General features: G+C 44.0%; 1 protein-coding gene, 1 long non-coding RNA gene and 1 other non-coding gene across 6 annotated transcripts in view; 2 read left to right on the forward strand and 1 right to left on the reverse strand.

Annotated features, from left to right (window-relative positions):
• The window catches only part of LOC143443226 (uncharacterized), a 39,326-nt gene extending 33,444 nt beyond the window's left edge, over window positions 1–5,882 (reverse strand). Inside the window, exon 1 of the long non-coding RNA XR_013111990.1 lies at window positions 5,747–5,882. This is a non-coding gene — a long non-coding RNA (uncharacterized LOC143443226). The remainder of the gene's footprint in view (window positions 1–5,746) is intronic.
• The window catches only part of Prxl2c (peroxiredoxin like 2C), a 33,007-nt gene continuing 11,835 nt past the window's right edge, over window positions 5,734–26,905 (forward strand). Inside the window, exons 1-6 of one of the 4 annotated variants that reach the window (XM_034510505.2) lie at window positions 5,738–5,961; window positions 6,119–6,187; window positions 9,568–9,621; window positions 9,969–10,074; window positions 17,649–17,780; window positions 21,965–24,098. In XM_034510505.2, the coding sequence (XP_034366396.1) occupies window positions 5,770–5,961; window positions 6,119–6,187; window positions 9,568–9,621; window positions 9,969–10,074; window positions 17,649–17,780; window positions 21,965–22,092 (681 nt within the window). In that variant the 5' untranslated portion in view covers window positions 5,738–5,769 and the 3' untranslated portion in view covers window positions 22,093–24,098. Of the gene's footprint in view, window positions 5,962–6,118; window positions 6,188–9,567; window positions 9,622–9,968; window positions 10,075–17,648; window positions 17,781–21,964; window positions 24,099–26,905 lie in introns of those variants that run through there. The other 3 variants (XM_034510508.2, XM_034510507.2, XM_034510506.2) reach the window with 3 other exon arrangements.
• On the forward strand, window positions 18,450–18,552 carry LOC117714495 (U6 spliceosomal RNA). The gene has a single exon (XR_004607566.1). It is a non-coding gene; the product is annotated as a U6 spliceosomal RNA (small nuclear RNA).

Below are 26,905 nucleotides of genomic sequence, written 5' to 3' on the forward strand. Positions count from 1 at the left end.
GGTGCCTTCTCCTCTTGGCTGCTCCCCACACCACAGGGTGTTAATGAGCCCTCAATGTGGAAGTAGATTTCTCCTGAGAAGTGATCTAAGTGGAAACCATTCTTTTCACCTGTTGAAAGCCCAACCCAGCTACACGGGATTAGAGAAATGGCTCGGTGGGCTGCAGTGCTTGTCAGTAAGCCTGATGACTGGAGTTCAGTCCCTGAGACTCTCCTGAAGAAGGACAGCAACCCTCTGTGTGAGTGCCATGGTACATACTCTGACCCCCTGCACAGAGTAATTAATTAATAATTAATTAAAAAGTTAAACCTGGGACTAGAGAGATGGCTCAGTGGTTGAGAGCACTTGTTCTTGCAAAGAACTAGAGTTCCACTTCTAGTTCTCGAATGGTGGCTCACAACTCCATAACTCCCTCCATAACTCCAGTTCCAGAGGATCTGATACTCTCTTTTGACCTCTAAGGGCACCAGACATACATGTAGTGAACAGACATACACACACAGGCAAAACATTTATACACAAATAAATCTTGAAAAACATTATTAAAAATAATTTAGCTCGGCATAATGGTGCATGTTTTTAATCCCAGCATGAAAGCAGGTGGATGTCTGAGTTCAAGGCCAGCCTGGTCTACATAGGAAGTTCCAAGATGGCCTATGCATATTCTTTTTTTATTTTGTTTTGGTGGCTGGAGGTGATAGGATTTTTGTGTGTAGCCCAGATCTGCCTTGAAGTTTCTGGCCTATAATTTAGGAAGGATCCTCTTGCTACTGTTGCTACTGTCTTACAGGTGTTGGGGTTACAAATATGCGCCACCACACCTGGTCTTATGTGGTACCAGAGATTGATCACTTTACCAATTGAGCTGTATTCCCAGACCCTAGAGAATATATTCTTTATAAAAATTTCTTTCAGGAGCTGGGGAGATAGTTCAGTTAATAAAGAGCTTGCCACACTAGCACGAAGACTTGAGATTAACCCCTAGAACCTGTGTAAGAAGATAGGCACACTTGTATAATCCCAGTGCTAGGGGAATCACTGGCTGGCCAATGTAGCCTTCCTGTTGAGCTCCAGAGTCCAAGAGAGAGACCCTGTTTTAAAAACAAGGTGGATCACTCCTGAGGAACACCCAGAGTTGACTTCACATGTGCACACTCACTCAAAGCAAATAAAATAAAACTTTGATATCAAGTCTGTTCTGTAGATCACTTTGTCCCTTGTGGTTCATTGTCCTAACACAATATCTAACCTTGCTTCCTAAGTGGAGAGGGTGTAATGTGGTATTTGTTTGTCTTGCCATTTGTTTAACAAGAGTCCATGGATACCCATTATGTGTTAACCTGTATTTTAAGGGCAGTGGGAGGCAGAGCAGTGACTGAAATAGATCCCCTCAGAAAGGTGTCATATTTTGCTGGAGATGAAAATGAATTGGTAAATTATACAGTGTGTTAGGTGGTGATGGGTGCTAAGAAGATAGCTGTTAGCCGGGCAGTGGTGGTGCACGCCTTTAGTCCCAGTACTTGGGAGGCAGAGACAGACGGATTTCTGAGTTCGAGGCCAGCCTGGTCTACAGAGTGAGTTCCAGGACACCCAGGGCTACACAGAGAAACCATGTCTCAAAAAACAAAACAACAACAACAACAACAAAAGAAAAACAGAAGAAGAAGAAGAAGAAGAAGAAGAAGAAGAAGAAGAAGAAGAAGAAGAAGAAGAAGAAGAAGAAGAAGAAGAAGAAGAAGAAGAAGAAGAAGAAGAAGAAGAAGAAGAAGAAGAAAGCTGTGCTTGGGTGGCCCAGGGGATTCACTGAGAAATAACTGAACCAAGACTTAAGGAGGATAACCTCAGCATCTGGCCAGTGCCATCCCAGAAGAAGGGCCTTGTATCAAGGGTTCTGAGGCGGAACAAGCAGGTGAAATTAGGTAAGTGCAGGAGCTGAGTACGGTCAGAGGTCAGCTAGCAAGGAGAACAGGAAATGATGTCAGGAGTGACAAGACTAGAGTCCATAAATCCATAGAGTTCATAAGGGAGCCCTGGCCTATCTGGATACCAGAAATGTAGAAAGGAACTCTCTTGAGCAGATACAAAACAGTAAAGGAGCTGCCCTGGTCCCACCAAAATGTAAATAAACAAATAAATGTGCTTTTATAAGTTTTCCATTTATAAATGTAAACAATGCCATCTAGTGGTAGTATCTCTAGTAATGCCAACAAAGTTCTTGGTAAAACATTCTATTCACATACACACAGCACAGCACTTGTGTAGAGGTCAGAGGACAAGTTCTGGGAGTTGGTTTTCTCCTCCCATTTGGGTCTTTATCAGCTCAGACATTTTGCTAGCTCCTTTGTAAAATATTGCATCTAGCAGTTGCATATAAAAACTGGTTCTTCATACCATGTTGACTTGTATCTTTTTATTATATGAACCACTCTGGTATGTGAAATAGAACAAGAATTCTTGTAAAAGTACAGCATTTTTCTATGTTCTGAATAATTACACGGAGACTTGGCATATATATGAAAAGCTTCAGGCACTAAGTTGCTTAGATTTTGAGCTATTCTAGCCAGACTTTGCTGGTCTGGCCTCCTTCTGAGCCGCATGGCCCGTTACCTATCATCTTAGTCTAATTTTAGTACCTCCTTCTTCATTCCTGTCCTGATGGCAACTCCCCTCCTTCCATCTGAGACCCTCTCCCTCTGTCCAGGCATGGAAATCCCACCTTATCCTACCCTGCCCAGGTATAGTCTAGTCAGCTCTTTATTTAACCAATCAGGAGGTGATGGAGAACAATGTTTAACGAAATACTAAGTCATTCCAAAGTCTACACTGCAGCCAGATCTCTGTGTTCTGCATACAGAACTGAGCACATAAGTACACAGTGCACATGAACACAAGGTGCACACGAGTACAAGGTGCACACGAGTACAAGGTGCACACGAGTACATGGTGCACACGAGTACAAGGTGCACACGAGTACAAGGTGCACACGAGTACAAGGTGCACACGAGTACAAGGTGCACATGAGTACACGGTGCACACGAGTACAAGGTGCACATGAGTACACGGTGTACATGAGTACAAGGTGCACATGAGTACATGGTGCACATGAGTACACGGTGCACACGAGTACACGGTGCACATGAGTACACGGTGCATATGAGTACAAGGTGCACATGAGTACACGGTGCACATGAGTACACGGTGCACATGAATCACAGTACACAAAAGACACCCCCGAACAAATTCTGATCCATGACGTTTTCTACTATGCTGGATTAATTCACATAAATTCATATACTATTATATTTGATCTGACTTCTGAACAGTGAGTTATGCTTTTGTTTTGTCCTAACATGTCAGCTATCTTTTGGAAGATTTCATGATTTGGGATTATAGAGAACAACATACAGGTCAATATCTCCTTCAGAGTTAGTGCAACAAGGACAGCACCCAGAATCCACACAGTTTCTATTAATGTGTTCTTTTCTATCTGAACCCCAGTTCCAGAATAATGACTCAGAGGCTTATTTATTAATAAATGCCTAGGCCAGCTGGGCGGTGGTGGCGCACGCCTTTAATCCCAGCACTTGGGAGGCAGAGGCAGGTGGATTTCTGAGTTCGAGGCCAGCCTGGTCTACAGAGTGAGTTCCAGGACAGCCAGGGCTATACAGAGAAACCCTGTCTAGGAAAAAATAAATAAATAAATAAATAAATAAATAAATAAATACCTAGGCCAAGCTAGACTTGTTCCCTGACTAGCTCATAACTCAGTTATCCAGTTTATTCTGTTCTATGTCTGTCACCTGGCTGGTTACCTCTCCTCAGTTTTACATATCTGACTCCCTGAGTCCAGGTATAGAATCTCCTGCGCCTGACCCTTTCCCAGAGTTCCTCTCTCTGCCAGATGTCCAGTCTTCTAATCCTGCCTCAGCTTATTGACCATCGGCTTTTTATTGTCAGGTGATACTTCCACACAGCACAGGAGATTATCCCTACATTCTACAGTTAAAAGAAACCAGGTCAGGACATAGTGCTGCTCACCTGCTGCCAAGCCTGACAACCTGGATGCAATCCCTTGTGGCCCATGTGATCGAAGGACAGAACGGACTCCCACAAGTTGTCTTCTGATCTCTATACAGGCAGTGTCACAATGTCCTCACATGCACACATACAATAAGTGCAATACAATTTTTTTAGGCAGAGGAATGCAGAACTGACTGAAGTTAAAAATGCAAAATTTGTTACCAAGATCAAAAGTTGACTCAAATAGGACCCATGTGCAGGATGGAAGCCTTAACTGTGTTAGGAATTCTTTCTTTTATGCACTCTTTGTGTGTGCTTTATTTGTGTCTGTGGTCTCCTTTGAAGCAACGGGCATAGAAGGGACTTACTGCTCTGCCTATAATGACTGGTCTTGATTACTGAGGAAAACAGGGGAATAAGGAAGTGTCTGGAAAGCAGACTGTCCCATAGACTGTTTTAAGTCAATGGAAATGACTTTGGTACTGTATCAGGTGAAGACCCACAACCAGAAGAAGTGACTTCTGTGGGAAGAGGGAAGACAGAATGGGAAATGGAAGGTGGTGATTACAAATACCAGTGCTGGCCGGGAAGATGGCACTGTAGGTAAATAAATGCACTTGCCACCAAGCCTCATGACATGAGTTCAATATTTGGGATCCACATGAAAGAAGCAGAGAGCCAACTTCCAAAAGTCCCCAGACCTCCACACACAAGGAGGAGGCTTATTTATACCCACACGCAGACAACCCACAAGCAGGAACACCAAATAAGTAAAATGTAATTTAAGTTTTATTTGTTGTTTTTGTTTTTATCAAGAAAGGGTTTCTCTGTGTACTCCTGGCTGGCCTCCAATTCAGCGATCTGCCTGCTTCTGCCTCCCAATTCCTGCTTCTCCTGGAATTAAAGGTGTGCACCACCACCACCCAGCTATTAATCTAAAAATTTTAATAAACTGTTTTTAATTCCTTCCTTCCCACCCAATCTTTCTCCGTCTCCCTCCCTCCTTCTTCCCCTCCCTCTTCCCCTCCCTCTCCTCCCTCTCCTTCTCCCCCTCCCCCCTCCATCCCCAAATGTGTCAGAGTTACAGGCAATTATAAACATCTGATGTGGGAACTGAGAATCTAACGTGGGCCCTCTTTAAGAGCAGTCGGTGGGCTGGAGAGGTGGCTCAGTGGTTAAGAGCGCCGACTGCCCTTCCAGAGGTACTGAGATCAATTCCCAGCAACCACATGGTGGCTTAGAACCATCTGAAATGGGATCTGGTATGCATGAAGACAGCTAGTGTATTCATTAAATAAACAAAAACAAAACAAAGAGCAGTAGGCACTCTGAACGATGCCTGTGGAAACCAGAATAGGGTATCAGATACCCTGGGACTTGAGTTGTTAGCTGCTATGTGGATGTTGGAAACCAAACCCTAGTTTTCTTGAAGATAAGCAGTGCTACCTATCTTTCCAGCCCTTCTTCAGCATTTCTTGTGTTACGTCTGTAAAGAATATGTTTTTAGTTGGAAAGTTTTGTAGGCAGTTCCCTTCCTTGATACTCAAACTGGTAGAAGGAAGGGTTTTCCCTCCAGTAGCCCCGCTGCGTCCCTTGTGGCCACGTCTCCAAAGGAACGGCCCCGCGTGGCCCCGCCTCCAGTCCCTCTTCACCTTCGTAACCCCGCCTTTCCAGTCTCAGCCCCGCCCCTCCCGCTTGGCCCCGCCTCCCGAGGTCGGTGGCTGACCTGAACTGTTTCCCTCCTCTGCGATGGCCGCGCCGGTGACGCGGCAGGTCAGCGGCTGCGCAGGCCGGATCCCGAGCCCGACCGGTTCGGATACAGAGCGCGGGCAGCCGCTAGCGGCCGCCGTAGCGGAGCTGCCAGTGCTGGACGCGTCTGGGAGACGGGTGACGTTCGGAGCGCTGTTCCGAGAGCGGCGAGCCGTGGTGGTGTTCGTGAGGGTGAGCACCGGGAGGGCGGGAGAAGAAGGCCCTCCCGTTGGCCGCCCAGCTCGTGGGCCGCGGCGGGTGCAACACCTCGCCTGGAGCCGAGCCCCTGGACCTTCTGGAACCTGGCTGCTACCTTGCTGACGTGCTCTTCTGCATTTTTGCCTTTCAGCATTTCTTGTGTTACGTCTGTAAAGAATATGTCGAAGATCTGGCCAAAATCCCCAAGAGCTTCCTCCGAGTAAGTTTCTCGAGTGAGCAGCAGTGGCCTGTGCAGTGGGGTGAGCTGTGGGTGGCTGTCCCCTCCTCCATCCTCTGGGGCTGCTGAGACCTCTGGGTCTATTTCTGTCCTAATGCGCTCCTTTGCGCCCTCTTGAGAACGGACTATCATAATTTTACCTGGTAAACTGCCTGTGTCCAAATGTTGCATAAGAACTCCACAATCAAAACACAGGCAGCAACTGATGTTTTACAACCCAAATAGTTATCCGTTATCGGAAAAATGTAATGTATATTAAAAGTGCAGCTTTGCATTTACCAGTAAGGTCCCAGCACCATGTCCCTGTTTTTCTTCAGTCCCCAGATGAGCTTTGTAACTGAAGACACTGGGCATTTGTAAAACTAAGATCGCCCGGGCAGTGGTGGCGCACGCCTATAATCCCAGCACTTGGGGGGCAGAGGCAGGCGGATTTCTGAGTTCGAGGCCAGCCTGGTCTACAGAGTGAGTTCCAGGCCAGCCAGGGCTACACAGAGAAACCCTGTCTTGAAAACAACAACAACAAAAAACAACTAAGATCTATTTTCAGCACACATTTATATTAGGATGTGTAAGGAAAAAACTAAAAACTTCTGCCTACCCTTCTATTCCTTTTGTTTATAATATTCTGAAACATCTTTGCGATGTAAACATTTTAATATTGTTGACATGAGTTACTTAGCATAAAGAGAAATGGGTCTCACTGCGATATTTTCATACATGTATACTCTGTTCTTATTTGTGATCACCCCTTCTTGCTGCTTCTCTCCTCCAGAGCTACGTTGGTCGTCTTTGTTTTCTTGATATTTCTTTAACCTCTCATTCCCTCATGCCCCTAGATCTCATCCTTACAAACCCCTTTCTACTTTCATACTCTACAAAAAGATACGCATATAAATTTAAGCCTAGATTTCTGTGTGTGAGAGAAAACAATGCCGTATTTGTCTGTCTGTGGCTTGTTTGACTTGGCATAATGTCCATTTCCACTAGTTTCCTGTAGGTCATAATCATTACCTCATTCTTTATTGCTGATTGCATTTCCCTGTTGGTTGGGGGGAGGTGGGGAGAGGTGGTTGTTGGGTTGTTAGTTTTGTTTTTTGCACATGCATCTGCTGGCAGATACCCATGCTGGTTCTGTGTTGTGAATAATCTGACAACAAACATGATGTACATGTGCATACAAAGAAAATAAAGATTTATTTATTTTATGTATATGAGTACACTGTCGCTGTCTTCAGACACAGAAGAAGAAGGCATCAGATGCCCATTATAGATGGTTGTGAGCCAACATGTGGTTGCTGGGAATTGAACTCAGGACCTCTGGATGAGCAATGAGTGCTCTTAACTGCTGAACCATCTCTCCAGCCCCGATAAAGAACATTTAAAGTAGGTGGTTTACAGTATGTTTCTAAAATGATCCCTTTTCCTCGTGTCTATCTGAAATTGTACCCTTTGAGCAGTTTTCTGTATGTTCCATCCTCTTTCTCCCAGCCTGTGGTAGTCTCTGGTTCATTCTCTACTTCCATGAGGTATATGTTTGATTCCGTATGTATTATATATGGAATCGTCCAGTATTTGTCTTTCTGTTCCTGGCTTATTTCACTCATCATAATGGCCTCCATGTTTTCACAGATGACAAAAACAAACAAACAAACAAAACCCTCAGCCAGGCTTGCTGGCCCAAGCCTTTAATCCCAGCACTCAGGAGGCAGAGGCAGAAGTATCTGTGAGTTCCAGAGCAGCCCGGTCTACAAATCAACTCTAGGACTGCCAGGGCTCTCAGAGAAACCCTGCTTCAGAAAAAACAAAAACAAAACCACGTTCTATGGTTGAATGCTACTTCGTTTGGGGTACCACACTTTTCTTTATGCATTTGTCCACTGATGGACACCTGGGTTGCTTCCTTGCCTTAGCTGGTGTTGACAGTGCTACAGTGAGCATGGAAGTGTGGGGTTTCTTTGGCATGCTCATTTCAATTCTTTTGGATGTTTAACTAACATAACCAACAGTAGCAGTTCTCAGTCATGTGGCAGTTCTCTTTAATTTTTGTAAGAACCCATGCACTACTGTTTCCATAAAAGCTGTGTAATTTATTATCAATTTGTGTGTAATTTATTCTTATCAGCACCATGCAAAGATTCTCCTTGTTCTGTGTCCTCACAGATATTCACCTCTTTTTTATGAGTAGCACCTCTCCTAAGGTGAAGAACTATCTCATTTCTGCTTTCATTTCTCTAATGATAAGCAATGCTCAATATTTTGTGTTGAGAATGTACAAGTGCGTGCGTGTGTGCGTGCGTGCGTGTGTGTGTGTGTGTGTGTGTGTGTGTGTACACGTACAAGTTTGCGCATGCATGTGCATGGAGGCCAGGGGTAAACCGGGACAGTGTTGTTCCTCAGTGGCCATTCATGTTGTTTTTAATGTAACATCTCTGACTGGTCTGGAGCTTGCTGATTTGTATGGGCTGACTAGACAGGGAGCAACAGGATCCACCTGCTTCCATGTCTACATTGCTGGGGCTGCACACACATGCAGCTGCATTGACCTTTTTGCATGGATTCTGGGGGTAGAACTCAGATACTCACCAAGCCCTTTACCCGCTGAACCATCTCCCCAGCCCAAGAATCATTTCATACAGCTTCTGGTTATTTATATGTCTTCTGTCTCTTGAGAACTGTCTGAGTCGTAGCCCTTCGTTTCTAGAGGTCAGATCCAGAACCTGGGCATACTAGACCAGTCCTGGTCCCTATCCCATTTTTGTCCATTTTTAAAATGTCTTCTTTTAGACTGGATTGTCTTCTTGCTGTATTTGAATCATAACATAGATTTCATAAGTTTGACAAGTGCCTACTTTGTATAGGTTTTCTTAGTCCAGTCAGTGGGTTGTGTCTTCTCTGTTCTTTCCTTTGCTATGTAGAATAACACAACCTTCTTGGTGTGTTTACTTTCTATACTATGTTTTATTGACTTATATATAAGTGCATGTGTGGAGGTCAGACAGCCTGCAGGAGTCAGTTCTCTCTCCTACCATGTGGGTCCCTGAGATGGAACTCAGGTGGTCAGGCACAGCAGCACCTTCCCTCAGAGCCAAACCATTGCCTAGACAGTGTTACTGAGCTTCCCTCTGCATTTCCTTCTAGTCGTTTTATGTTTTAGGTCTTGAAATTCTTACATAGAGAAAACAAATCATCTGAATTATTCAGATATCTTGAGTACGCATTTCTTTCTACTTGAGCAATTTTGTTTTCTATTCTCCTCTAAGCCTATAGGTGGCATTAGAACAAAACAAAAGAGTTGCTTTAGAGAAAGTTCTTAAGACATGCTTTCTAGTAATAATATGTACTTGTCCCTTTTTCTCCCAAAGGAAGCAGACATCACCCTCATAGTGATTGGACAGTCATCATACCATCATATTGAGGTAACTATCTAGCAAACTGAGGAACCACCATATTAAAAAGGTTTCATATACAAAATTACATTTGTTGAGCTCCTTGGTGTAGGCTCACTCATTGGCAGAAATCTAAATTGTCTTTACTTTTCTCTCATTCTCATGAGAAATTCCAATTATTGTTTGTTTGTTTGTTTGAGACAGGGTTTCTCTTTGTAGTTCTGGCTGTCCTAGAACTCACTCTATAGACCAGGCTGGCCTTGAACTCAGAAATCCTCCCGCCTCTGCCTCTGCCTCTGCCTCTCAAGTGCTGGGATTAAAGGCATGTGCCACCACTGCCCAGATGAGAAATTCCAATTATTTTATTCTCTTTTTAGCCTTTCTGCAAACTGACTGGATATTCTCATGAAATCTATGTTGATCCTGAGAGAGAAATTTACAAGCGATTGGGGATGAAAAGAGGTGAAGAAATTTCCTCCTCTGGTAAGACATGCTTCACATTTGATGCGATTCTCTCAGACACGTGTGTCTTCTCACACTAGGGCTTGTACATAGCAAAGTTGTGTTCAATAGTTTCCTTATGACAAAATAGGTATCCAAGGGACTGGTGAGTTGGTCAAAGCCACTTGCTCCTATTGCAGAGGACCCAGGTTCAGGTCCCATTACCCACATAGTGGCCTACAACAACCTGTAACTCCAGTTCCGAGGAATCTGACACCCTCTTCTGGTGTCCAAGAGCTCCTGTATACATGAGCACAGATACACACACACACACCTCTATATGATTTTTTAGATAATAATAAATAGATCTTATAAATCTTTAAAAAATAATTCTTGGCAAAGGGAATTTAAGGAGTAAGCACTATTTAGAAACCCAAAGGCTTTTCTGAGACTCAGGATTCAAATTTTGAGCTCCCTGTAAAATGTTATTTTTTATATATATATATATTACACATTTTTAATATACAGTGGTGCAGAATAAACACTTTCATTCGAGAGAAAAAAAGATAATAGGTGTCTTAGGGTTTCTCCTGTGGTGATAAACACCATTAGCAAGTGTAACTTGGTGAGGAAAGGGTTTATTTCATCTTATACTTACATACCACAGTCCCTCAATGAAAGAGGTTGGGGCATGAACTCAAGGCAAGGTCCTGGAGGCAGTAAGTGAAGCAAGAGCCATAGAGGAATACTGCTAACTGGCTTGTCGCCATGGCCTGGCCGGCCTGCTTTCTTGTACAGCCTAGGACCACTCGCCTAGAAGTGGTTCCACCCACAATGAGATGGACTTTCCCACACCAATCATCTATTTAAAAAATGGCCCCCAGACTAGCCTACAGCCCAGTCTTATTGAAGGTATTTTCTCAGTCAGATTCCCTCTTCCCTGATATGTCTAAGTTTGTGTCAAGTTGACAGAAACTAACCAGGACAGCAAGGAAAGACCAAAATACAGCAGGACTAACAGCAAAAGCTGAACTCCATGCTTTATGTCCCTCACCTGGAACCCTTGATGGAATCCTCTGTTTCAATAAGCTTAGGCAGCCCCCACCCATCCGTTTCTGTTGACTGCAGCATGTGTTGCCTTTCTGCTGAGCTGGCTCAACTTCATGTGGGAGGCTTTCTTTAACAGATGTCCCACAGTCCTGGCATCTTTAGTATCCTGGGGTCTCCATTGCAGTGTAAGCTTTACCTTCTCTATGTGATGGCCTCTCAAACTACTTGCAGGGAATGACACATTGCCTGGCCCCAGTGGCTCTGTGGGACATTGGTGTAAGCTGTCATGGCCCCATAACTTCTGCACTTCTCTGTCTACAACTCCCATAAGCAATGCCATCCAGTTCTGCCAGCTCAAGTTGCAGACTGACCCACTTCTACAGTAATGATAATGACCTGAGTCTCAGTGGTTGAAACTGGGTCTCTAAGCAGTTCTTTTTGGTCAGAGAACCCCTCAATGGTACTGTCAGCTCAGGCTCTTCTTCAGATGGATTTACATTTTCTCAAGCCCAAGGCTCTAGGCTTGGGGTCCTGTCCTCCAAGCAGCTTTCCTCTTGTCTCTGAAGAGCCAGAGGTTCTATTTAGTGACCCCAACCTCCTTAACAATCACAGTTTCCTTCTCTGCATGGCCTTTTCTGTAGGATTTGCTCACATCCTCTTTTTTGCCATATCATGTCTCTGCCCTCTCTCTGACTGCAGAGCTGATGGGAATAGTGAATGGTAACCATGCACAGCCTGTACTAACATTACATGTCACGAGATGGCTTCTGCCAGACAACCTAGTCCATTACCTTTGAGTTCAGCCTTGATCTTTCTTTTTTTTTTTTTTTTTTTTTTAAGTTTTTTGTTTGTTTGTTTATTTTTGTTTTTTGAGACAGGGTTTCTCTGTGTAGCCCTGGCTGTCCTGGAACTCACTCTGTAGACCAGGCTGGCCTCGAACTCAGAAATCTGCCTGCCTCTGCCTCCCAAGTTCTGGGATTAAAGGTATGCGCCACCACTGCCCAGCTTCGATCTTTTTCTTTTCAGGATGTGAGCATAGCGTAGCCAGATTCTTTGTCAGAGTGTGACACTAATGGTCTGTAGCCCTGTTCACACTTAAGTCCTCTCCTTTATGCCTTATGAGCCAGACCTCCACAATCTGTTTCTCCTGGCATTCTGGTCTTCCTGTTAAAGCTCCGATTCTAGCAGCCTGCAACTTCTTTAGGAAGTTCCTTATAACCCATGGCAAATGAATGAACAAGAGCAGCCAGGAAAAAAGTGTTCTCTTTAGTCCCATTAAAAAAAAAATTTCCATAAAGACCTCTAGTATTCATTTTTATATTTAAGAAAAAGGTTCTAGACAATATTACAGTATTTACCTCAAAGTTGAAGTGAGAAAATTGGCATTTTGGGAGGAGCGGAGCCTTGTATATGCTAGGCAAGCTTCATCTGACGGGCTCACAGCACTAAGCCTAGCTGAGTTGACTTGTTTGTCTTTTGTAGACTGAAGTTGGTTTCCAAAGAGTAGATGTGAGAACTCTAGTGAGGAGCTTTCTGGGGACCAACCGGCTTGAGGTTTAATAATAAAGATGGGGAGACATCTGTATAGCATAAGGCAGTCTCTCAGCTGGCCTCTAACTTACCCCTACTTCCCTTCCATTGCATCCTGCCATGTGGCTCTCTCTCCTTTCTTCCCTGCTTTGTTCCTGCCCATGCTTTTGTCTCCTGCCTGTCTTTCTGCCTGTCCTTCTGCCCCAGTTCCAGCCAGCCTCCAGCTCTTTATTTAACAAAAGCTATTACTGTAGTCAGTGAGGTTCCACAACTTACTCATTCTGAGCCAAACGGCAGCAGGACTACACAGAGTCCATACCTTAGTATTGCTTTTGGCTAGATAGAGGGCAACATGACCAACCCTGACTTCCCCATGGCAGCTTGCTTTTTCCTCTTTTGGGGCTGGTGAGAAGGTGACAAACGTTTACATATAGAAAGCAGGTAATGGTCCCATAGAAATGACAATACCAAATATCTCATCAGTACTAGGCGTTGCCAACACAACATTTGAAAATACATAGCCACACCCACATAACCATGTGATACAATTTGTATGGGTGTAGGTCATCCCAACAGAACTCACTCCAGTCAGTATCTGTGATTCCCATAGTATAAGATGCTTCTTGAGGGACGGTAGTAAGGGACAGCCTCTGTCTTCCAGAGATTTTAGTGCAGCTTAGCAGACTGTGATGCAGGAAAAGCAGAAGGGACAAGTGCCTGTTTGGGGGATGTGGGAAAGAAGGGTCTAGAGGCAGTTGATTTTGGAGATGAAGACCCAGCTCACCATGAAAGTTACTAGTGGTGTGAGGGTGGGAAAGGAGTGCTCTAGATGAAGGCGGATGTACAAAGGCTTTGGGAAATGCCACTCACTTGAAGACAGGCAGGTACCTGTGCCTCTAGCTGAACTAGTGTGAGTCATTGGATAGGCTGAGCTGGCTCACACTAAATTCAGGTTGACTCAGAGTTTGGCTTTATCCTTTGGGAATCTTCAGGTGTTTCGTGGCAGCTAAGTGAAGGAGTCACAGAGTGTTGTGGAGAAGGAATCAGACCTGGGCAAGCTGAAGCCAGTGATGGTGATAAAGATGTTGTCAGCCAAGGAGGTTTCACTGAGATGGGGCTGGGAACTGCTTGTGAAGCAGACATGCCATGGTCTTTTTATTGTTTTTATGTGTATGAGAGTTTTGCCTGCAGATAGTCTCTTGCTCCACCTCCCAGGTGCTGGGATTAAAGGCATGAACCACCACCCAGCAAGATTTTATAAAGTAATTTTTAAAGATTTATTTTTATTTTATGTGTATGAATATTTTGCCTGTATGTGCCTGTGGGGAATGGACCATGCCACCAGACAGAAGAATTGGTCAGGTAGTAGCAAGAGTGCAGAACCCCAGCTCTCAATTGAGAATGGCAGGAGTTCACTAGCTCCAGACCAGATTCCTGTCCCGGAGCAGGTGACCACAAGATCTTACTAAGAGGACCATGACAACTGGTCACAGAGAATAAAAACTCGGGGTTGGGGATTTAGCTCAATGGTAGAGCGCTTGCCTAGCAAGCGCAAGGCCCTGGGTTCGGTTCTCAGCTCTGAAAAGAGAGAGAGAGAGAGAGAGAGAGAGAGAGAGAGAGAGAGAGAGAGAGAGAGAGAGAGAGAATATGAATAAAAACCCAGAGTTCTCCATGCTAATGAGGTATCTAGATGGGCCCCAAGGGTTTAGCCAATAAGCTTCCCTTTCCGGGCATCCTTCCTGCAAAAGGTATTCCTGAGTAAACCATATGCATCCTTTCCCACCGTGGACAAGCAAGGACTGTCTGTCTCATCAAGGAGTGCCTGAATCTCCTGCACTCACTCTGAGCTCTGAGCTAAGCTACCCCCACCCTCACCCAATCTCCTCCCATTTTCCACTCTCTGAGGTTCCCAGTGGTGTCTGGGTACCCAAGAATTTAGGAACCACAGCCACACACACACACACACACACACACACACACACACACACACACACACACACGTTTCTCACTTGGAGAAACATGGGTTGGGACCCCTATCTTAGGCTATATTTTGTCCCCCGAGTGGCCAGTTGTCATACCATAAGCCCTGCGGTGATCCAGCACCCTTGTGGTGAGGCAAAATTCAGAACCACATGTGCCATGCACAGTGCCCATGAAGACTGGAAGAGGGAGTTGGATCCCCTGGAGCTGGAGTTTCACACTGCTGTGAAGTTCCAGCGGTGCTGGGAACTAAGCTGGCTCCCCGGCTTCATAAAACATTCTTTAAAGGTTTCTCCTTATAAGGCGAGCGTAACTCTGAGAGTCATTCTTAGGATCCTTGTTTAAAAATTAAACCATTGGCTGCCCTTCTAAGGGACGTGGTGTCACAAACTGTTTATAACCCTGAATGCATGCCTTGTGGGCACAGCATGCACGTGGTGCACAGATGTACATGCAGGCAAAATGCCGACACAAGTAAAATAGAAATAAACATTTTAAAAATATGGGGCTGGAGATACGGCTCAGCAATTGGACACACTGACTGCTATTCCAGAAGACCCAGGTTCAAATCCCAGCACCCATATGGTAGCTCACAACTGTCTGCAATCCCAAGATCTGACACCCTCACACAGACATACATACATGCAAAACATCAATGCACATAAAATAAAATACAAGGCACAAAAACATTTTTTTTTTAAGTTAAAGCACGGGCTAGAGAGATGGCTCAGCAGTTAAGAGCACTGACTGCTCTTCCAGAGGTCCTGAGTTCAATTCCCAGCAACCACATGGTGGCTCCCAACCATCTGTAATGGGATCCAATGCCCTCTTCTGGTGTGTCTGAAGTCAGAGACAGTGTACTCACATACACAAAACAAATAAATAAATCTTAAAAAAAAAGTTAAAGCACTTAGATATTTTATGCTAAGTGTTAAGTGATTATGTCACAGTCATGTCATGTCTGTTGCTATGGTAAAAACAGCCAGTGAAATGCAGCTTCAAGGAGAAGTTTTACTTGGCTCACAATTCTAGGTTACAAGCCATGACTACAGGAACTCAAGGCAGCAGGAACTTTATGTATGTAATGTATGTAAAGTATGGTCACATTACATCCTCAGTCAAGAGCAGAGGGCCTTGCCGGGTAGTGGTGGCCCACGCCTTTAATCCTAGCACTTGGGAGGCAGAGGCAGGTGGATTTCTGAGTTCGAGGCCAGCCTGGTCTACAGAGTGAGTTCCAGGACAGCCAGGGCTATACAGAGAAACCCTGAAACCCTGTGTCAAAAAAAAAAAAAAAAAAAAAAAAAAAAAAAAAAAAAAGAGCAGAGGGCCTTGAATTAATACACACATGCTTATGCTCAGCTTCCTTTCTCTGCTCATTCAGAATCCTCTAACCAAAGAATGGTGTTACCCACAGTGGGCATACTCATCAAGATAATTCCCCACAAACATGTCTACAGGCCAATTTAATCAATTTAATATAGACTAGTTCTTCACTGAGACTCCCTTCCCAGGTGATTCTAGATCGTGTCAATTTAATTTAATTCAATTCAATTGAAAGTTAAAATTAACCATCATAGACTGCTTGAATTCTGTGAACCACTCAAGATTCATTGTATCCCAAAAGGGCTTATGGGAATCCCACTTTATAGCCAGTCACAGTCTTCTGCTCTGCAGATGTACGTGCAGACAAAACACTCATGCACATAAAATATAAATAAATATTTGTTAAAATTAAACCACCCAGGCCTGTGGTTAGTGTCTGCATTAAGTAGGGCCCCATCTTGAGACTTAGCCTCCCACCTGCCTGACCTGACATTGTCTTCTGGGAGATTGTGTCACCACTGAGTCTCTGCTTAGTTGGTGTGTGGAGAAACACACCCACAGGTAGCTGAAGTCAAACTGACCTGAGTCAGAAGTCAGAGTAAGGGAAGGTAAGTTTGAGTCTGAGTGTTTTTCTCCACGGTCATCAATGTTTAAAGCTTAAAGTCTGACATAAACAAGGCAAGAATAAAAGATAAAATAGTTTCTCAGCCCAAAAGGAGCAGAAGCCTCAGTCATTGTGAAAACAGAGTAGAAAATGACAGGCATCAAGCAGTGCTTCTGAAGCCTGTGACCTGCCCTCATGTGGCTCTGTCATTTCCAATCCAAGCTTTCCAAGAACTTGGAGGGGGGTTTTGGGAGCTTGGCCAAGAAACAACCACTTCACTCACTAGCTAGAACATCTCCAAGGCTAATGTGAAGGAAACTGGAAGGAGCAACCTAGTTACAGTCCCAGGAGGAAGAAAAGGTGTTGTCCATCATCAACAGCCTGTGCAGCAGAATATGTCCTGGAAAGGAGCATGAGGTGAGAAAACAGCAAATATACATTGGAAATTAAGATAAAACGGGTACAAATCTGAGAAATGGGTCATTCATGTTCTCTCTGGCAGATGGGCCGGGCCTGTTGCCACTTCTTCCTTTAAGACAATGTCCTCAGCAGGGACATTACCCACTCCCAGCATGTTTGTCCTGGAGATATTTTTGGTTGTCCAAGTTGGTGACCAATGCTACTGGCATTTAGCTGGTATAGAAGGCAAGGATGTTGCCAAATGCCTTACTGTGCAATAGAAAAAAAAAACTATCTGAGCCAGTATCAGTGACAGGTTAAGCCATTATTTCAAAGAAGAAAAAAGATAGGTGGAAAGTTCAATGTTGTGATTTCCATTGAAGAATAAGGAAAGGAGGGAGGATGGGGCACAATAGACAATGTTTGTGGGGCTGGAGAGACGATGGATGGCTCGGCCACTAAGAGTTCACGATGTTCTTAACAAAGGACCCAAGATCAGTTGCCAGTGCTCATCCTGGTGGACTCACAACTGCCTGTAACTCCACCTCCAGGGAATTCCGTGCTGTCTTCTGGCCTCCAGTGGGCACTGCCTGAGCATGCACACCCACACACAAATACAGACATAATAAACACAGTTTATTTTTTTAAAGAATGTTTTATCTAAGAACTGGCATCGTATCTCATTGGAATATAAAATGATAATACCTAAAGACAGTTTTCAACATTTCAGGACAGAGCCCCCACATAAAGTCCAACCTGCTCTCCGGAAGCCTTCAGAGCCTGTGGCGGGCAGTCACTGGCCCGCTTTTTGATTTCCAAGGAGACCCAGCTCAGCAAGGAGGAACCCTCATTTTAGGTCCAGGTGAGCATCAAGGGCAGGTTACTAAGAGCCCCCCCACTTGTCTTACATCCTAGAACACTAAAGATGGGCGTCTTGGGCTAATGAAGTGGCATGCTTTGGTAAGGAGCAGCTCTCTTCTTCAGAGGCTTCTGTGTGTGATGTTTGTGTTTGGTTAGGATCCCCATCACTCCTGAGTGAGAGCAGAGATTTGAGACACAGAAAGTAAGCTCTGAGTTGCTGATTGATACATGGCTATTACAGTCTTTAAAAAGTTCAATAGGGCCGGGCAGTGGTGGCGTGCGCCTTTAATCCCAGCACTTGGGAGGCAGAGGCAGGCGGATTTCTGAGTTCAAGGCCAGCCTGGTCTACAGAGTGAGTTCCAGGACAGCCAGGGCTACACAGAGAAACCGTGTCACAAAAAAAAAAAAAAAAAAAAAAAAGTTCAACAGGGGTTAAAGAGATTGCTCAGTGTTTACAAGCACTGGCTGCTCCTGCAGGGGACCTATGTTTAGTTTCCAAACCTACATCAGGTGACTCACAACCAAATGTAACCTTTGTTCCTGGGGATCTGACTGCCTCTTCTGGACTCCTTGGGCACCTATATACTCATGTGTACAACCCCCCCCCCACACACACACACACAAACACGCATAAAAATATACATAATTAAAAATAAAGTAAATCTTAAAAGAATTCAATGACAACACATATTCTAAAATTGGAACAATACAAAGATTAGCATGATCCCTGCATAAATGATGGCATACAAATTCACAAAATATTCCATATTTTTCCTTGGGCACTCAAAGTAATCTGGAAATTTCCCATGAAGGAGATAGGGGATCCATATGTGCATAGCAATACCAGTCTCAACAAAGCCATCTGGCCCAAAGGGATAAAAATGCACCAGAGCAGATCCCTGTACATTTGTCCAGAACACATAACAAGGGTGAGGATTCACTAAACAAGCTCTGTGTGTTGATAACTAGTGTCTCTGTTACCACATTCAAAAATCTTCAGACAGAAAAACAGACAAAAAAGCCAGGCAATGGTGGCAGCTCACGCCCTTAATTCTAGCACTTGGGGGGCAGAGGCCAGGTGGACCTCTGATTTTGAGGCCTGCCTGGTCTACAGAGAGAATTCCAGGACCACCAGGGCTACAGCAAAAACTGAAAAGCAAAAATAATAATAATAAGTAAATAAATCTACAGACAGTGTAGATGAGAATATGGAATAAAGTTACAGAAGTTTGAGGTGGTCCAGCTAGATGACTTCCCAGGAAAGGACAATTGCTGTTCACGCGTGGAGAGCTGACTTCCTCTTGTAAATGGAAGAATATTTATTTTTACTAAGCAAACCAGGAGAACCACACGGTTCAAGCCAGCACCAGTGTGGACCCTTTCCAAAGTGAGAAGTGTCACATGCCACAGAGGCCAACAACTATATTGACTGTGTCTAGGCCAGAGATGCCTCTAGCTCCATCCTGATAAGTGTGAGAAGTTAGCTTTCTCCATATTCAGGTTCTGCATAGGCAGATTTTCCTTCATTTTTCAGCCTCTTTAAAGTCATACCTGCTAGTGAACATACATTCCAAGAATCACTAAATTAGCACTTCTTCTTCTTCTTCTTCTTTTTTTTTTTGGATTTTCGAGACAGGGCTTCTCTGTGTAGTCCTGGCTGTCCTGGAACTCACTCTGTAGACCAGGCTGGCCTCGAACTCAGAAATCCGCCTGCCTCTGCCTCCCAAGTGCTAGGATTCCCGGCTAAATTAGCACTTCTTTAAGTCCCAGCTGGAGGGAGGATTCTGACTGGGGGTTTTGGTTCTTTACAGCAGGCAGTCTTGTAGCCCTCTCTTACAATTTTAGATCAACTTAATTTAAAAAGAAGCCCTTTGGGGCTGGAGTTGTATCTCAGTGGCAGGTGCATGCTTCCTGGGCTCAGCACCAGTAAGTAAGTAAATAAATGAGCCCATTTTATGAGTCCCATAAATTGCCCAAATGCCACTGAGCTACTTGGAAGCTTGTTCTTGGTGCTGGGGACTGAGCCCACTAGGGCACCGCTGTGTGTCACACCACACCCTGTTTACAGTTCCTTCCCTTCCCTTCTCTTTTCCTTTATTTATTCATTTATTTCTCCTTGTGTATCCCTGGCTGTTCTAGAACTCAGTGTGTAGACCAGATTGGCCTTGAACTCACAGAGATTCACCTGCCTCTGCCTTTTAAAATAGATTTTGTTTTGCTTTGTTTTGCAACAAGTTCTTACTGTGCAGCCCTAGTTGAACTGTAACAGGCTCCGAAAAGCAGACTGGCCTCAGACTCACAGATCTGCCTGTCTTTACCTCTTGAATACTGCCATCAACCATTTTGCATGTCTTTGTTTATTTAGTATGTATATGGGTGAGCACGCATGCTTAGGGAGCAGGACATGTGTGCCTTGGTACACAGTAAAGTCAGAGAACAACTTGCAGGAATCTATTCTCCCCTTCCATGAGGTGAGTCCTGGGGATCAAACTCAGTTTGTCAGGCTTAGTGGCAAACACACCTTTACCCCCTGAGACATCTCATCAGCTCATATTCTTTTCATTCTCTGTGGTGCTAGTATCTTGCTGGGCCTTGTGCACACTGTGCGGGTGCTTCTATCACTGAGCTATACCCCATCTTCCAGAGTCACATTTTTCAGTAACTAGTTTGCATCCTCAGACCTGGAAAGGGTGTTTTGTTTGTTTGTTTGTTTTTGTTTTTTACCCTGTTTCTCATCTCATGTCACTGAGTCACTTGGCTGTTGTCTTCGTTAGGGTTCTATTACTGTGGAGACACCATGGCCACTGCAACTCTTAGACAGGAAGACATTTAATTGGGGCTGGTTTACAGTTTAGAAGTTTATCGGCATGGCAGGAAGCAGGAAGATACGGTGCTGAAGAGGATGGTAGCTGAGCGTTCTACATCTGGATGGGCAGGAAGAGTCACTGGATCTGGCTTGAGCTTCTGAAACCTCAAAGCCCACCCCCATTGACACACTTCCTTCAACAAGGCCACACCTCCTAGTCCTTTCAAATAATCCCACTCTCTATGAGTTTATGGGGGTCATTTTCATTGAAATCACCACAGCCAGGTCTTCAGGGGATGAATTAAACCTGTAACTATAGGTTGTGGTCAGTGGCCATAGAAAGATGCCATTTGATCTAAGGTTTCAAGCTAAATCCTTGTTTTGAGAATATGGTGGCACATGTCTTTAATCCCAACACTTTGGGGGCAGAGACAGGAGGATCTCTGTGAGGTCAAGGCCAGCCTAGTCAACATAGTGAGTTCTAGGCCTGCCAGGGCTACCTGATAGAAAGATCTGTCTCAAAACAGAAACTCTGGTTTTGTGTTTAAGATGGAATTAACAGGACTTAGATGATAAAGTATAACTTAATTGGGTTGATATAGGAGGATTGTGGGTGCTAGGTATTCTGTAGCTAATTGGTTTACTGCTTTCTCTTAGATTAGTTATAAAACATCCTATGAAGTCAATGTTTTTCTTTTTTTTTCTTTTTCTTTTTTTGTTTTGTTTTGGTTTTTCGAGACAGGGTTTCTCTGTGTAGCCCTGGCTGTTCTAGAACTCACTCTGTAGACCAGGCTGGCCTAGAACTCAGAAATCTACCTGCCTCTGCCTCCCAAGTGCTGGGATTAAAAGCATGCGCCACCACTACCCGGCTAATGTTTTTCTTTCCTTCTCTCTTTTTTTGGGGCGGGGGCAGTGCTAGGGATGACCCAGATCCTCATGAGTGAGGTAGCCCCTAGCCCAGGAGTAAATTTTTTGAAGCAAGCAAATATTTTGAAGTGAAATTTATTAGTACATGTACTTTAAAAATAGATGCCATTTCCCAGCTGATACGTGTGTTAGTCCCAGATTCTGCCTGCCTGGTTGGATGTTTTATTTAACTATACTTGATGAAACTGAATAGAAGGTTAAATTTAGGATGCTGTTCCCTCGGAACTCACAACATATTAAGTAACACTCTTATTCAGCCATTATCTTGTCATGGTTAATTGCCATGGTGCAGAATTATGGTGGCATTACGTAGGGAATATAAGGGACTCCAGGTAATTAATTTTCCCTCTGGACTAATTAGGAATTAAAATGCTTCCTTGATCCTGATAAGCAGTGAATCTAAAGACTAGTGTGATGTTTGCCCTCAGCGGTCTGTCCTTATTCTCTTCCAGGTAACAACATCCACTTTGTGCACCGAGACAGGAATAGGTTGGATCACAAACCCATAAACTCTGTTTTACAGCTTGTGGGGGTTCCGCCTGTGAACTTCATGAGCAGACCTACAGTCATCCACGTGTGACTAAACGTGGGATCTTCCACTTGTGAATGGGCCCTTGAAACGTGAACCAAAATGCCAGACACCATGGCTTCATGGGGTCATGAAACATAGAGCTTATGTGTCTATAGAAGTACATGCTGAGTGAGGGGCATCAGTTGTCAGAAATGGAATAGACATTTAAAGTTTTATAGCTTCTATAATTCTATACAAATACATAAAAGTCAAACATTATAAAACTATTACTACCATTGTTAATATTTTATGAATATCCATTCAATAAAAAAGATTTTTGGCAACTAAAATATAAGAAGGAAGTGCTAGAAAGATCAGTCAGTGGTTAAGAGCACTTGCTTCTTTTGCAGAAGACCCAGGATCCAGGTTTGGTTCCCAGACCCCATATGGTAGCTCACAATTGTCTGTCACTCCAGTTCCAAGGGATCCAACATCTTATGGCCTTGGGCGCCAGGTGCACATGTGGTATACATGCATACATGTAGGCAAACACTCAGACACATAAAACAATAAATAAAACGTTTAAGAAATACATATGTGCCAGATATGATGGCACAGGCTTATAATCCTAGCCCTGAGGAATGGAGATGAGAGTCCGGCCTGAGCTATGTAGAGAGAGCCTTTCTGGGAAAAATAGTCAGTTAGTGGAAGGGAGGAATGCATAAAGGGAAAGAAAAGGAACTCAAGAAAGTTATTCTGTAAACAGTGCAGCCACATATGTGTATTACTGATTTTTTGTATGCTTGGAGAAAAAAATGGTAAATAAACACAGAGCAACACTGCCAGTAGCCTGTATGTGTCTGTGGTGAAAGAATAGATATTTCTGCTTGCTTTCCAAGTCCTTTATTTCCCATGCTCTCTCATAATCTTGGCTGACTAGGAGGTGGGTCAGGAAAGAATCTTTAACCATTAAAGTGAAAATGCCACCAGGCAGTGGTGGCTCACATCTTTAATCCCAGCATTTAGGAGGTAGAGACAGGTGGATTTCTGAGTTCCAGGCCAAAAACAAAAACAAAAACAACAAAATAAAGTGAAAATGCCTGCTTACATTAAACTTCTGTGGAGGTGCAGGTGATTTCTTGCACAGGGGTTGCCTCCCAAGTAAGGATTCATACAACCTCTTACAGACAGCAGGATGCCTGCTCACTGCTAGGGGAAAGAAACTAGAGTTATATACATTCTAGGTGCCCTTTGTCCTAGATATATTTAACATATGATCAGGGATGGGGGTGCAGCTCAGTGATAACAGAATGTGCTCCCCTGCATAAAAACTTTGTTTTTTATTCCCAGCATGGCCCCTAAACCAAACCAAGTATTTCCTTCAACTCACTTGTTCCACCAAAACAATCCTAGGGCAATAGGTAGTGGGTGTGTGTGTGGGTGTGCTGAGAAATGCTGCTTTTTAAAAGGCAATATTAAGATTGTTTTTAAAACCTTTGTAATGAAATGACATGCTATGTGATTGATTGGGTGTGTTAGCCCACACTTAGAATCTCAGCACAGGCAGACGAGTCCATGAGGCTGGGGTAGATACTGAGTTCCAGGCCAGACTGGGTTATATATAGTAAGATTATGTCTCAAAAATAACAAAAAGAAGTGTGCAGCCAGATATAGTGATGTATGAGGAGGCAGAGGCAGGAGGATCTCTGAGGTCCAAGACAGCCAGGGTTACAAAGAGAGACCCTGTCTCAAAAACAAAACAATTAAAGGCAAATGTGCATTGGGTTAGGTCGTACATTCGTAGACATCTGCTTTTTCTCACCCCAAATCAGTCTTACTTGGAAAACTATTTTCATATTTTACCTTTCAAAAATCTTACTTTTGTCCCAGAAATTCTCATGAAATGTATCATAAAGTCAAACCAATGGTAATCCTTAGTAACTACTAGGACCTTATACTTTTATATAAAACATTAAGTCACAAAACTGTATTTTAATGTATTTTTACACAGGCATATATGGACAGTCATGTTTTTAAATCAATAAAAAATGAATATTTTCAGAATTTAAAATTAATTTTTTGTTTGGGTTATTTTGTTTGTTCTGGGGTTCTTTGGGGGTAAGGGAGAACAGTGTCCATGGAGAGAGGGCTCAGATATTGAGAGCACATGCTCCTCTTATAGAGGTCCTGAGTTTGTTTTCCTGCACCCGTATTAGGCCATTCACAGATGCCTAATACTTCAGTTCCAAAGCATTTGGCCTCATCAACACCTGCACATGGTGTACATATTTGTACTCTGACACACACATACACTTAAAATGTAAGGAATAAATGTTAAAACAACAGCAACTACAAACCTTTCTAACATAGGCTGGCCTTGAACTCTCAATCCTTCCCAGCTCTTTAACTGCTAGGATTATAAGCATGCTATAATTGTCCTAATTACCTAGGACACTTGAAACCTTGGGAAGGTCCCTATCCTAGGCTGTTTTTTTTCCTAGGTATTTTCTTACTTACTCTAAGTCTTATTATTTCTCTGGCTCAAAACCTGAGGTCCCTTATACGCTTTAAATCTCTTGGCTGCTTGGTTGCACTCATATCTTAAGAGTCCATCTGTGCATTTAGCACAGTCTTTTGCTTTCTGGGGAGTATAGCTCTCCCTTCTTGTGTGCACCATTGCCTCTTTTCCTCTAGATAGTAGCTGGCAGGATGGCTAGCAATCTGAGTTCTTTCTCTTATTCTGTGTTTTAAGTGAAGCCATCTCTTAGGAGTCAGGAGGGGCTCCTGTATCAAGCCACTTGATCTGTCCAGTTATTGCCTCAGGCCACTGAGTCTCCTCCTTTTTGGTGTCCTGGGCAACTAATATTCACAGCTGCTGGCTTCATCAGGATTTCCTCTATTGGTATATAGCCCTGCGGACATGGGCTATGGCAAAAGCATACCTGCTGCCCATGCAGATGTTGATTTTCTTGTCAGCCCCAAGTTCCAAGGTTGCTCTCTGCACCGACGATCCCAGGGGTGGGGAGTCAGCCCAGATGACATTTGTGTCCACCACAGTAGCGCTGGCTTGTCTCTGACCAGCATGGAGAAAACTTCTCCCGTCTGTAAAGCAGGTTACCCCGGCTCCTGGCTGGAGTCAGTAGGAGAAGCCTTTCCTCTACCCATGAGTTCTTGTCAGTTAGTTGCAGCCCATCAGGTAGGAAGTGTTGTATCTGGACCCCCATCCTGGGGAGTAAGTCTCAACCCGACAGAGGGTAGGAACAGTCTAGGATGACCATAAATGAATGGGATACCCAGCCCATCTCTTAGTCCATGAATATATTTTGGCCCATTGGCCTGGAGGAGGACCCTGTGTCTATCAAGAGTTGGGTGGCTCCAAGCTGCCCCGTCTATCTCAATAGCTGTCTTCTCACAGAGCTAATATCTTCGCCATTTGGGGTGTTTCTCAAGGCCTGGGATTTCCTGGCCCTGGCTTCTATTTGTTAGGGCCCTCTTGGACCCTGAAGCTGGCTCCTTTACTTGCAGTGTGCACACTGGTCTTTTTCAAGGAGTGTCTTATCTCCCTTTGATTGGAGTCCCTCTTCTCTGCTTTCTGTAAATTCTTTTCCTGTTATCTTTCTTTTTCTTCACCTCTCTCTAGTCTCAGCAACTTACACTAGACCTTTTATCTTAAACCTTTTATCTTTTCCACTCCTTTTCTCTAGACTTCCACTAAACCTTCTCCACTCTTTTCTTCTAGACTTATATTAAACCTTCTAATGACTTATCTTGTAGTCTCTCTAGCCTCCCTGTTTAATCTCATGTTCCTTGGTCAAAATTAGTGGGGTCTCATGTTCTTATACAAGATCTATCAACAGGATCTGGCGTGGGCCTTTGGGTGTCCCTTACCTTCTGTAACCTACTGTTGACCACAGCCTGATCAATTGATGGGGTCCCCATGTCTGAGGGAACATTTTTTTTCCCCGGTGTCCTCTCTTGTTCTTCACTCCTGAAGACCAGAACCTGCAAGGGTCTTGCGGAAGAAAGGCTTTTATTGGGGAGAAGGGTATTCTTCTACTAGATTTATCTAGGTGACTATATTGGGCACTAGATCTAGGTGTCTGAGGGATCCTGGCCTATCTATTGCTTTGATTACTAACTTATTTACTTATTACTAACTTATTTTTTACTATAAATTTGTATCTGTACCAAAATGGAGGCCTATTCTTTTGGCTCTCTGACTCAGGACAGCCTGTAACTTCTTGCAGTAGGCAACCTGCCTGACCTGCCTGACCTGTCTGACCTGTCTGCAGGCAGTTTTGTTGGTTCAGAATTTCTAAGCTGGAGTCACATCACGTGACTTGTCTCAGCGCTACTTATTTACTTTTCCTTTTTCAAAATCTCAGCGCTATTCACTCACTATGTTTTTAATAAAAAAATATATAATTATAACTTTCAGGTGAATAATCTTGCTGGTGCTGTTTGTCCAGCTGCCCTGGCTCCACTGCCAGGTTTTTAATTACCTGGGCCTTATTTATCTTCATAGGCGGCAGGTGGAAAACCGCTGATTTGTTACAGTAGTGACCCCAGGTCCCCAGTACAGTTATACACACCAAATTAGGTGTCGGCCAACTTGCATGGCTGGGCGGTTAAAGGGGGCTGTGCTAGGGAACCACGAGCTGTCTCCCACCAAGTGCGGGCTGGGCAAGGGCACCCTCCATGTGATGTTACCTGGAGGATACCCTACATGCGGTAGGCGCCTTTAGTAAGGTGCCCCTTACTAAGGGACCTGCCCGCCTCTCTGCTCTGCAGCAGCACTCTTGTACCGGCGGCTTCATCTCTTTCTCTGCCGGAGATCATGTTATCTTTTTTTAACTCAGGATGTTTAACAAGGTAGATTAAC

This window comes from Arvicanthis niloticus, chromosome 8 (genome assembly GCF_011762505.2).
Source record: "Arvicanthis niloticus isolate mArvNil1 chromosome 8, mArvNil1.pat.X, whole genome shotgun sequence".
Classification (NCBI taxonomy): Eukaryota; Metazoa; Chordata; class Mammalia; order Rodentia; family Muridae; genus Arvicanthis; species Arvicanthis niloticus.